This window comes from Schistocerca nitens, chromosome 2, assembly GCF_023898315.1.
Source record: "Schistocerca nitens isolate TAMUIC-IGC-003100 chromosome 2, iqSchNite1.1, whole genome shotgun sequence".
Taxonomy (NCBI): Eukaryota; Metazoa; Arthropoda; class Insecta; order Orthoptera; family Acrididae; genus Schistocerca; species Schistocerca nitens.
The window spans coordinates 192,252,034-192,265,367 of NC_064615.1; the positions used below are offsets into that span (position 1 = coordinate 192,252,034).

The 13,334-nt window shown below is 41.2% G+C and overlaps 1 protein-coding gene across 1 annotated transcript in view; it reads left to right on the top strand.

Moving 5' to 3' along the window:
- Window positions 1–8,421, top strand: part of LOC126235879 (broad-complex core protein isoforms 1/2/3/4/5-like) — a 514,245-nt gene extending 505,824 nt beyond the window's left edge. Inside the window, exon 6 of the mRNA XM_049944802.1 lies at window positions 8,109–8,421. Within this exon, the coding sequence (XP_049800759.1) occupies window positions 8,109–8,335 (227 nt within the window). The 3' untranslated portion in view covers window positions 8,336–8,421. The remainder of the gene's footprint in view (window positions 1–8,108) is intronic.
- The last annotated feature ends 4,913 nt before the right edge of the window (window positions 8,422–13,334 follow it).

A 13,334-nucleotide genomic window follows, 5' to 3' on the forward strand; every position in this document is an offset into this window, starting at 1 on the left:
GGTAGAGAATAACGATGATAGCATGCTGGACTGATAGATTTAAATCGACGTGGATCTGTAGTACTTGTATGTAGTTTGGGAATGCACCACAATGCGCGCATTTCCACCGAACGGTCAAAACACAATCCTGTCGCACTAACTCAGATCGCTCTGTTTCTACATGGGTTGCAGAAGGTGATGGATATGGCTTTCTTCGGCTTCTGCTCAGTTCCAATTTAAATTGCAACGAACACATGCGCGGAGCTGTAGAAATGTCTGTAGCTGTAAGATGTGTAGGAATTGACTAAAATCAGGTTCGAATTTTACTGTAGCAGACAGGTTCGAGGGAAGTGACTCTTTTCGAGATATGAGAGTGTCAGAAGTATGATTCACTTGCGGCTGTGATCCAACACAGGTATGTGGTTGAATGGGAGGACTTGATTCCAAATCATAGACGTCATTTCTAGCGAATAGCGTAACACTCGTGATCTGAAAAGCTGGTGTACATTTCTTACGACCTCAATCAGCACACCATCTACTACTGTTTGTGATCCTTCTCAATCAGTCATCGCCTATAACTCAGTGGATATATAGCAGAACGTCTGACATGGTATCGTTACAAATACTATAGAAATATCTATCGGCGTGAGGGAGTTACAAATACAGGTTACATAATGTGTTCCTTAGCCGAACCACTTTCAAAATTCAGCAATTTTATCACGAGGTTGCGTCGTGGGTTACGTGTAACCGGGCCGCTGGTATAATAATATACACCCCCACAATCAAGTCTCGATACTTGTCTGGGCAAAAAACCACCTCATTTGGAGGTAATGCCATACCTTGATTTATAACGCCAGTATAGCTTTTAACATGGATTCTTGTGAGCACCTTTAGAACCAAGACCGCTTGTGGTAGTAAAATACAGTAGTTATTGCGATCGGGTTTTCTTAACATATGAGACGATTATTGCTCTCTTTCTAGGAGACACAATGGTATCATTCACAAGAAAAACTTACGAGACATGTCCATTTTCTCTCAGTATTATTTTGTATCATAGGCAATCAGTTATTGACGAAGTATTATATTTAGTAGTAGGGGATGCGTGATAGGTTCACCTTGAGCATCAGGCTTATAGAGTATGTGTTTGTGTTCTCATATGTGCAAAGGATGTGACTGTGGAATACAGTGAAAGCTGAGGGAAGAGTATGTCAAGTCATAAGTCAGGTAGTGATATTTCTATTTCCAGAGCCACACCCTGCCACACCCATCAGCAGGGTGTATTTCCGATATTTAGCTCATTGTCGAATGTCTTTCAACTGAGAGTGCAATCGTAACATTTAATTGTAAGTACAATGATAAAACATATATGTGATCGGTTTTGTAGGATGATTCTGTCTATGTGTGGCCTGTGGTGGGAGTGATTCACGTTTCCAGCTAATGGCAGGAACCGTCTGAATACAAAGGTCTGCTGGAATGCAGAAATGTAGCTGAATTAACTGCATCGTCCTCTAGATGGCAGAATAGCGAACTAATACTTAGTATGTGTTGGATAGCTTTCGTTATCGCACGAAAATTTGAGAAGACTGAATATGGACGTGTGTTAGTGCTGGGCCATTATTCCCGCCCATGTAAATTGTTTGGTTCATTGCTTCTCCACATTTCGCGCCTTTATTTAGTTGAGGGACCATGGATCGTGGTGTGTGCATCTAGCAGGTGAAAGACACATTTGCTGGTTCTCTAGACATGAGAAATACCTTAGTTGACTTCGGACTTCGTAAATCACAGGGATGATTTCGAATCTGTTACATCACCGAGATCGGTATTCGCGAGTGGAAATATCATTTTTCGACTGTTTGTTTCGAGTTCTCACGTAAAGGTCTTCATGGGCAGGATATGCACTAAACTTTCAGGTTTGTATAGAAATAATTTGTAGTCTATATCTTCAGAATTATGTTGCGCGAGTGATACTGTTATGCAGACTATATTGCTGTGTGCTTGATATCGAGAAGTATGACGAAAATGGTATAATATTATGGCAACCCATGTGAAAATACATGTGTTCTTGTAATCCTAGATTCTGGAGATGGGTGTAGAAACGTGAGCAAGCAGGCAGGTCCGGACCAGAAACAGTAACGCATTTGTACCAAGGGGTGAGACGAGCCAGTCTTTGCACAACTGTTCAGAGAGTGACTTCGATCCTCTGAGAGCTTTCTGATGTAAAAGGGATGATTTTTGTATGGCAGAGGATATGAATTGTATGTTTATTACATTGACACGGTATGCGGTAATATATTGCTGGGTTGGAGATCAGTTTCACGCTATAATATTCAAGCTCCTGTCCTCAGTGGGAGTGCAGTGTAGTTGAGTAAGAGTCTTTTCGAGACTTTCCATATTTGACGATTTGTATGGCACTTTGTGAAGTTTAGTTGTCAGTGCAATATGGCCATCAGTGTAAAATAGTTTTTTGATGCTGAAAGTCACGTCTATAGAAATAAAGTAAAGGTGGACGGTGCTTCCCTAGGACTGAGGAGAATCGTGACATATAGCTGGTGTTAGTGTAGACATATCATAATTTTTTTCGGGTGCTGTACAGATATAAAAGATAACTGCACTGTTTGTGTAAAATGGGTATATATGCCATGGTAAAGTTACTGTGGCTTATGTTGTGTAAAATGTGTATATATTGCATTGTAAAGTTACTGTGGTTTATATTGTGGCATGACTAGAGAAGATGACTGTGTGTCCTATCGTGAGGGACGTATAGATGCAGCACATCGATAAACACAGGGTATGAGAGAAATTTTTTATGTGGAAAATTATGTGCACTATAGATACTGAGATTCATTCCAAAAGCATGACCGTCAAGATGAGACATTACCTGTACATCAATCGGTGTCAGACTGTAGCAGCAATCGTAATATTTAATTGTAGTAACACTGGTAAATATGTCCCTGGCTTTCAACAATCTTGTGAGACTCGTATGTATTTGATGATCTGTAGACAACTTTGTGGGTTTAACTGACAGTGCAATTTAGCGATCTGTGCAAAACAATTTTACCACTGAAAGTCTCGTTTGCAGAAAACAATGGCGAATGGTGCTCCCACTGGACCCGCACCGGAGCTATGTGCAGTCCCGAGGATGACTTGGCGGTTATTTAGATAGACATGTGAAGTCAGCATAACATTCGAAGAACTTTCACATGCCGTCGGCAGCAGAGTGAGAGTGATGAGTCACGCTAGCTTGCGTCCAGTTTTCACATGCTCTGCAAATAGATCTTCACTCCCATCTGGTCGTGTCAGCAATGGCGCTTAGGTAAACACGTATTTCAATGGCAATTCCTCAGGTACCAAGTATGAACAGGATGTTGCCACCTCATTCTTGCAGGCACCTGTGCGTGAATTGGCAGCTGAAGGTTACGTCACTTAGGGACTGTCGGTGCATCTCGATTGCCGGTAGCCTCCTGTGTGGTCTAGTGGACAGGGGGCGGTGGGTGGTGCCTGCGTGTCTCTGTTGCATTATTTTGCACTGTTGGCTGTGCTACGCACTAATTGGACAGTTTACGAGTTGATTTCGCGTCTGCAGAGCGTTATTTAGGAGTAGTTTACAAATCTGTAGGCTGTGTGGCGTGACCCGAAACATGTCAGAGCGTGTGTTTTGTATGAGTGTGATAAATATACTCCATCCTTAAATAAATTGTTCCAAAATAAATAAAGTACACTCCTTCCTTACCCTCTCCAGCAACCCAGCACAGACTGAGTCATTTTCCCCTCCAGACAGCCATCTTGGGATATATCATGGGGTGGAGGACAGCGCCGTCTGGTGATAGTACTGTGTACTAGGTCAATACCTCCTGGCGACCACACTGTTTCCCGCCATTTCCCCCATCATCTTAGATTACGTCACAGAATGGACGACAGTGGCCTCTGGAGGTGGTACTGTGTACTAGGTCACTTGGGCTCTGGACCTCATGGCGAACACACTGGATTGTGGTAGTGCCTCAAATTGCTTAAATAAAGACTGGTGCATGATTTCAACAATTGGCGATTAGCAAGCATGTTTGCGGAGTCTCTTAGATGGATTATTATTTTGATGATTTACGAGTTGTTTTCCCTTCTGGACATAAATGTATTGCATTATTTACGAGTGGTTTGCAGGTCTGTAGGCTTGTGGCATGTCAGAGCATGTGTTCTGTATCACTGTGATAAATATATTATCTCTCAAAATCCGCCCCTAAATAAACTGTCCCAAAATAAATAAAGTACACTCCTTCCTTTCTCCAGCAGACACTAGTGCAGGGTGGGTCCTTTCCAAACAATCCCTAGGAAGAGATGGTGGTCAGATGACTTAGGTTAGTGACGGTAGCCCAAGTGTCCTTTCTTTCCAGCCATTTTCTTAGGTTAGTAGAGTGAGCCCAATTGATCTATCTTCCTGCCAAAATTCAAACTTGGTGCCAGTTCCTAGGAAGAGGTGGCAGCTGGATGACTTAGGTTAGTGGAGGTAGCCCAAGTGACCTATCTTCCCGTCCATTTTCTTAGGTTAGTAGAGATAACCATGGTGTAATGCATTATCCTGTTGGAATTTGAGCTTCCCGCCTTTTTTTTGGGGGAGGGGAGGGGAGGGGGGTTAGGTTAGTGGAGGTAGCCCACTTGATCTATCTCCTTCCAAAATCCACCATCTTAAATACGTCATGGCCGCCATCTTGGATGATGTCATGTGCTGTTGCCAAGTCTACACGCCGCCATCTTGGATGACGTCAACGCCGCTATCTTGGATGACGTCATTGCCGCCATCTTGAATACAGTTGGCAACAATGGAGAGTGGGGTGACGTTGTCATTGTTCTGCTACTCACCATCTATCCTGTTTTACAGAACAGACAAGCCTACAAAACTCATGTTCTGCGAAGAGTCATGGACGCCCAACTTTTTATCACCTAGTGGTAGCTGCTCTTTCCCTAGATGCTCATGACAGAAGCTTCGCCATTTTCGAGATACTCGTTTACAAGCTCTGTGTAATACTAATGTGCCCCTTGTCAAAGTCGCTTATCTCAATGAATTTCCACATTTGTAGCCCTTATCTTCACTGGGGTGATTCCCTGTCTGTGTCTGCTGTGCTTACATGTCTTTATTACTTTGTCACGTGCCCTCAATGCCACCAAGCAGCATCCGACATCGCGGTGGTCAGTGGTCATAATGTTTTGGCCTGTTAGTATATGAATCCTACTTAATGACTTAACAATTAATCAAGTGAACTGAGTTAGCTTCGAAATATTATGTAAAATGAGCCATTACATTTTATGTTCTCGAGGTTTTTGCGGTAGTTGCCCTGCTGTGCAGTGGCACGAGATCGTATCATGAGACTTCTTCACGTTTTGCAGTGGGTGGGTGCTGAAAGACACCTCCAAACTATTCAAACTACGAAAAGTACGCTGTAAATCATCTGTATTATAAGTGTAGTGTTTCCACTGTACAACTTCATTTACAACTGAAACAGATCTCTCTTGACTGGTAGTTCCACATCTCCGCAGCAGGTGGAGATGCTGACTCACAATCACACCTTGCCAATATTCTGATCTGACACCTTTTACACCAAGTGTCGACATACGGCAAACCGGAGCATGCACAATGGGATGTTCCACATATAACAATTACCTAAGCAATGTTTCCAGTTTCCATGAATATCTTTCATCAGCCGGAGTGGTTAGAAGTGCAACATATAGTCGACGTGTTACACCTCACCTGTCACATAGAGCACCTAGAGATGCGATCTGTCGTATATAAGCCATTTTCATATGATCTCAGCTTGAATTTGCATATGCAGAGAAAGACACAAAAGTAAGTGCTACTGCCACTTTTTGTCATCAAAAAATTTATGTCAACTCATTAGGTGTCACTAAGCAACTGCATTATGAAATTCACTGATGGTTCCACACACTAGTAATAAAGGACAATAAAAGTGCTGTTCAAGTCTCATATTTCATTAGCTATAATTTGTGAACTGTCTTCTGTCTACCAATAATCATGTTCTGTTTAGAGATTCAGATGCAGAGTCAGCCGACCATTAATAGTCCGTCCATTAGCGAATATGATTACATCATTTCATGCCTGAACAAAATTAAATCAATACAACTTTCCTACAGTTCCGGATCCCATTGAATGAGTCTAATTAGAATATTCATACACCTACCTGCTTGTGGCAAATACAGACTTCTCCAGTGAAAACGATGACTTCATCTTATTATACTTTAGACTGCTTCATAAAACATCTTTGAAACACACACACGCACGCACACGCGCTCGCAAATACCGTGCCCCAGGAGGAATGGTCAATATTCAGGACTATGACAGAATGTCTTGCAAATATGGACTCTAAAAGGCATAGCTGAAGAGCTATGTTGTTTTGGTTCACACTACCACCTCTGTAAACGTGGAAAGCAAAGAGCTTGCAGAAGAGATTTGTTTCATAGTATCCAAGCTGATGAAGTGCTCATAGCTCTTAAGGGCGCATTTATATCCCATGTTTACTAGACACTTCTGCTTCCTGTGATCACTCCTGTCACGTCCTTCAGTTTTAACTGTTCCTCTTGGGTCACACTATACATTCGCTGGCGGGGAAAAAAACGCAAAATCAAGAAGCAGTTGTGTGACATACAAGAAAGTTGGTAAATATGTTTCTATGTCTGAAATATGATGTCAATTCAAATATCGCGCCAGTGGCGTAAGAGTTGTGGTAGTAGCACCACTATCAGGGTACAAATCAGGTTTGTTTTAAATACTCGTTGTAACGGTCGTGAGCGTTAGCTACCTTTGAGACTGGACGTCGTGAGTTGATGTTAGCCAAGAATGCCTTTAAGGCGACAAAGATGCCATTATCATCCCTTCACTGAGTTTGAATGAGGTCGTATAATAGGGCTACAAGAAGCTGGAAGTTCCTTCAGCGATACTGCCAAAAGACTTGACAGGAATGTAGCCACTGTACATGACTGCTGGCAGTGGTGGTCACGAGAACGTACGGTTGCAAGAAGACTGGGATCTGGATTTCCACATGGCACTACTGAAAGGGAAGACCACTGTGTTAGTGTATGGCTCTGGGCACTGTACTGCATCTGCGGCAGCAATATGAGCAGCAGGTGGCATCACATAGACACAACAAACTATTAAAAATCGGTTATTTTAAGGACATCTCTGATCCAGAAACACTGTAGTGTACATTCCACTGACCACAGCCCACCAATATTTGCGACTTCAGTGATGTCACGTGAGAGCTCATGGAGGGCAAGGTGCATGTCTGTTGTGTTTCCTGATAAAAGATGGTTCTCCCTCGGTGCTAGGATTCCAGTTGAGGACCTGCTATCAATCTGTTTGTATGCTAAACACGCTGGACTTACACCTGGAGTTATGGTTTGAGATGTGATTTCGCGTGTCAGCAGGAGCATTCTCGTGCTTATCCCATGCATCCTAACAGCAAATTTGTACGTCAATTGGGTGATTCGACCTGTTGTGCTGCCATTAAAGAACAGCATTTCAGAGGGTGTTTTCCAGCAGGATAACGCTCGCACATAACCGTTGTTGTAACCCAACATACACTACAGTGTGTTGACAAGGTGTTTTGCACTGTTTGATCACCAGATCCAATCGAAGACATATAGGACATCACGGGACGACAACTCCAGCATCATTCACAATCAACATTAACTGTCCCCGTATTGACTGACAAAATGTAACAGGTATAGAACTCCATCCCACAAACTGACATCAGGCTCTTGTACAACACAATGCAACCACGTTTGCATACTTGCACTCAACATTCTGGTAGTAACACTAGTTATTATTGTATCAGCATTTGACATTTGCAGTGGCTTATTTCGTTCTTGCATTTACCTGTGATCTTGTAATGTTAATCACTTAAATATGTTACCTAAACAAATGTATTCCTGAAATTTCATTACTCTACATTAATTATTTTTTAGTGCTGCAATTCTTTTCACCCATTAGTTTGTATCTGCCAGTTATGTTACAGTGCAGTAGTCTTAACACAGTGCAATCCATAGACTTGTAATGTGCTCTAGAATTCTTTGGACCATCACAATTTTTAACTGTATGTAAAAGTTTTTGCTGTTATTTTTTTCAGATCTGAGAGGATCTCGACAGTGCCCAATATGTTTGAAGGTTTTTGCTTTTACCACATCCATATCGCGTCACATTTACTGTGCACATGGAAGTGCTGAAGCTGAACCTGAGACATGTCCAATCTGTGGAAAGGTGTTCAAAAACAGGTATAGCATGTGGGTTCATCGAAGCAGGTCCCATCGTGGAACCTGGAAGACATTGACTCCTGATACTGAGAATTACTTTTAACCTGCTTGTTCTTAGACAGTCCCTGCCAGATCGTTAGTTCACGTTTCAGAATAAGTATCCAGCAATGTTTTTCATATCACACAACAATTTACAGGAGCACTTAAGAAAACCAAACAAAATTCTTAAGTGTATAGTTAATTGTACCTATCAATTCCATTACCTAACAGTCAGATTTCGAAGCAGTCCACTTAACTTATATTGTGTCTTTGTATAAGTACTCTTACAAAATAATAACAGTATATTTAGGTTAATTATATTATCAACTGTGTCCTTGCAACTTAAGTCCTTAACGAAGATTATCACAACATACTCTGATTAATTCTGACATTACTGTGTGTTGTACAAACATGAAAGATAAAAATAAAATATTAAAATATATTTTCCCCTGTTTTTAATGTAATACTTATTTAATTTGGTGCAATCTGTATTAGACTGCTGCCATTTGAGTTCAAGCTTCATTGACGGTTTGTGTTCCATAAATCTCATTATGAAGCAGAATCGTTGGGATGCAGAATGAATGAAGTTATTGTTATGCTGCTGCATGCACTGAATCATGAAGACTGAATTTATACAGAATTTAGCTGCAATTGCAATTTACTCAGAAATGAGGCATTCATTGCAATGTATTTAAAATTATTCAAGAACAGCAAGCAAACCATTAATTTTAAGTTGATGTCCTCAATGATTGTTGATTGTAGTCATTCTGTTATTTGCTAGAATGTCCTAGATTTTATTATCTTACACATATAATGTGGAACTGCTGGTTTATGAATTAAATCCCATATCCAGTTTTAGTAATTCTTGCATTTATTCATATTTTATTGACCATATAACATTTAAAGCATATGTTCAACTAAAACATTTATATTTCTGTATGTACAACACGAATATGTAATGAAAATGGGGGGTTCCTATTTTTTTAAAAAAAGGCAGTTGATATCCATTTGACCTATGGCAGCGCCATCTAGCGGGCCAACCATAGGGCCATCTGGTTTCCCCCTTCAAGGTATACAAGTTTCGTTCTTTGTAGTTTTTTCGTTTGACGCTTATTTCGTGAGATATTTGGCCTGGTCACGATCAATGGACCACCCTGTATATATAAATAGAGAGATGGAGACATGTTATGTATTTCGACATCTGTAGACTGCATAGTTCTAACAGCCTAGGAACTAACCATATTGGAGCTAGCGATATCCACACTGGCCTCGTTTGGTTTAGATGTAATGCTAATCGAAAAGACAACCAGTAGACTGGGCTCAGTAATAGTGCCTTGATGTATCTCCATCTGACCAACAGTATTCAACAATCCTGGAGGAAAAGCATGATGTCAGACAACCACTGCAAATTTATTTTTTAAACACATAAATAAAGACTTTTACCTACAACCCAATTTATCATTGCTTGTGGTGCTAGTTCAGCCATCACAAACCAGCCACCTCCCTCAAGAGTAATAATAATTTCCATCAAGAGGGTTGAAGTATTATCCCATATCAGTGATGACAGAATTCTGCCATCTGTAACAATCCCAAAAATCATTAGATCATGCCAATACACAAACAAAAACATACACAGGTAAAATGTTTTGGATATATACACACACTGTCGTCTTCCAGACAAAGGTATCTGCTTCCCTTGTCAGCATCGCCAAATTGATAATGGCTGAGAGTCAGTCTAAAACAGAAGGAAATTCAGCTAGAGCAGTTATACCCCCTAGGGGCAGAGTGGATTAAGAGGAAGGAAGCACACACAACTGCATTTCGTTGGTGGAGACAAATCCTATCAATCCACCGAGTGGGGTAACTTCCACCGTTTTTCCAACCAATAGCCAGGGATGAGCTGGAGGATGCTATTGATGAATCTGGCCAATAGGGTAACAGCCCACAAAAATTATATCAGTATGGAACATGCTTCTCGGAAAAACATCTGGCAGCAATCTGAGTCAAAAATTATAAGTGTCTTGGAAGACATCTGGCAGCCATCAGAGTGAAAAATTATAGTGATAAGCAACATGTTCTCGGAAAAAGTGTGACAACCAGGATCCCTAGACAGTGCTAACTGAATAACAAATTACAATGGTAAGTAACATGATCGTGGAAAACATTTGGATAATAATTCTACATCTACATCTACATCTATACTCCGCGAGCCACCTTACGGTGTGTGGCGGAGGGTACTTATTGTACCACTATCTGATCCCCCCTTCCCTGTTCCATTCACGAATTGTGCGTGGGAAGAACGACTGCTTGTAAGTCTCCGTATTTGCTCTAATTTCTCGGATCTTTTCGTTGTGATCATTACGCGAGATATATGTGGGCGGTAGTAATATGTTGCCCATCTCTTCCCGGAATGTGCTCTCTCGTAATTTCGATAATAAACCTCTCCGTATTGCGTAACGCCTTTCTTGAAGTGTCCGCCACTGGAGCTTGTTCAGCATCTCCGTAACGCTCTCGCGCTGACTAAACGCCCCATGACGAATCGCGCTGCTTTTCGCTGGATCATGTCTATCTCTTCTATTAATCCAACCTGGTAAGGGTCCCATACTGATGAGCAATACTCAAGAATCGGACGAACAAGCGTTTTGTAAGCTACTTCTTTCGTCGATGAGTCACATTTTCTTAGAATTCTTCCTATGAATCTCAACCTGGCGCCTGCTTTTCCCACTATTTGTTTTATGTGATCATTCCACTTCAGATCGCTCCGGATAGTAACTCCTAAGTATTTTACGGTCGTTACCGCTTCCAATGATTTACCACCTATGGCATAATCGTACTGGAATGGATTTCTGCCCCTATGTATGCGCATTATATTACATTTATCTACGTTTAGGGAAAGCTGCCAGCTGTCGCACCATTCATTAATCCTCTGCAGGTCTTCCTGGAGTACGTAAGAGTCTTCTGATGTTGCTACTTTCTTGTAGACAACCGTGTCATCTGCAAATAGCCTCACGGAGCTACTGATGTTGTCAACTAAGTCATTTATGTATATTGTAAACAATAAAGGTCCTATCACGCTTCCTTGCGGTACTCCCGAAATTACCTCTACTTCTGCAGATTTTGAACCATTAAGAATGACATGTTGTGTTCTTTCTTCTAGGAAATCCTGAATCCAATCACAAACCTGGTCCGATATTCCGTAAGCTCGTATTTTTTTCACTAAACGTAAGTGCGGAACCGTATCAAATGCCTTCCTGAAGTCCAGGAATACGGCATCAATCTGCTCGCCAGTGTCTACGGCACTGTGAATTTCTTGGACAAATAGGGCGAGCTGAGTTTCACATGATCTCTGTTTGCGGAATCCATGTTGGTTATGATGAAGGAGATTTGTATTATCTAGGAACGTCATAATACGAGAACATAAAACATGTTCCATTATTCTACAACAGATTGACGTAAGCGAAATAGGCCTATAATTATTCGCATCTGATTTATGACCCTTCTTGAAAATGGGAACGACCTGCGCTTTCTTCCAGTCGCTAGGTACTTTACGTTCTTCCAGAGATCTACGATAAATTGCTGATAGAAAGGGGGCAAGTTCTTTAGCATAATCACTGTAGAATCTTACGGGTATCTCGTCTGGTCCGGATGCTTTTCCGCTACTAAGTGATAGCAGTTGTTTTTCAATTCCGATATCGTTTATTTCAATATTTTCCATTTTGGCGTCCGTGCGACGGCTGAAGTCAGGGACCGTGTTACGATTTTCCGCAGTGAAACAGTTTCGGAACACTGAATTCAGTATTTCTGCCTTTCTTCGGTCGTCCTCTGTTTCGGTGCCATCGTGGTCAACGAGTGACTGAATAGGGGATTTAGATCCGCTTACCGATTTTACATATGACCAAAACTTTTTAGGGTTCTTGTTTAGATTGTTTGCCAATGTTTTATGTTCGAATTCGTTGAATGCTTCTCTCATTGCTCTCTTTACGCTCTTTTTCGCTTCGTTCAGCTTTTCCTTATCAGCTATGATTCGACTACTCTTAAACCTATGATGAAGCTTTCTTTGTTTCCGTAGTACCTTTCGTACATGATTGTTATACCACGGTGGATCTTTCCCCTCGCTTTGGACCTTAGTCGGTACGAACTTATCTAAGGCGTACTGGACGATGTTTCTGAATTTTTCCCATTTTTGTTCCACATCCTCTTCCTCAGAAATGAACGTTTGATGGTGGTCACTCAGATATTCTGCGATTTGTGCCCTATCACTCTTGTTAAGCAAATATATTTTCCTTCCTTTCTTGGCATTTCTTATTACACTTGTAGTCATTGATGCAACCACTGACTTGCGGTAAGCAAAAGTGCACTGTTTGTCTTTTTCAAAGCCTCTAATCTATGATTTAGTCATGTACTTTCACAGCTGCTGCAGCTGCTGTACGAATGTGCCAGCTGTCATCAGGGGCGGAGCTGTTCATATGAGCCAGTATCTCGCAGTGGATGTCTGACTCTTTTACACATAAAGGAGCCACAGTCTGCAGTGGTGGGAGCTTTATATGATACAGCAGGCCAATGCTGAGATCACCAGGTGGCACCTCGTGTCGAGTGACATGGAGCTAGTCCACTGTGTGCCTCACTGTTTGGGCACACATCTCACTGGTCGCTGTCTGCTGCCTCAGCAGCAGTGAGCACAATGATATCAACCTGTGCAAATGGTTTTAAGACGCTACCCTGACACATGCGTGGTGCAAGATCCTTACAGCAACCACATTTTTTTTACTTAACTAAAATTGTTGCTTCCTGATTATCAGATCAGTGCTCAAATGTATAACGTTGTAAAATAATGCAATAAAACACTCCACTAATTGTTAACAATCTTCCATTTCATATTTTGCATATATATATATATATATATATATATATATATATATATATATATATATATATATATATATGCTTGCTTTAGGTGTCCTTTGTACTTTGGTAATCTCAGTTAACACAACTGTGTCATGGTCACTGATACCAGTTTCGATGTGGACATGCTCAGAGAGATAAGGTCTATTTCTTGCCATTAA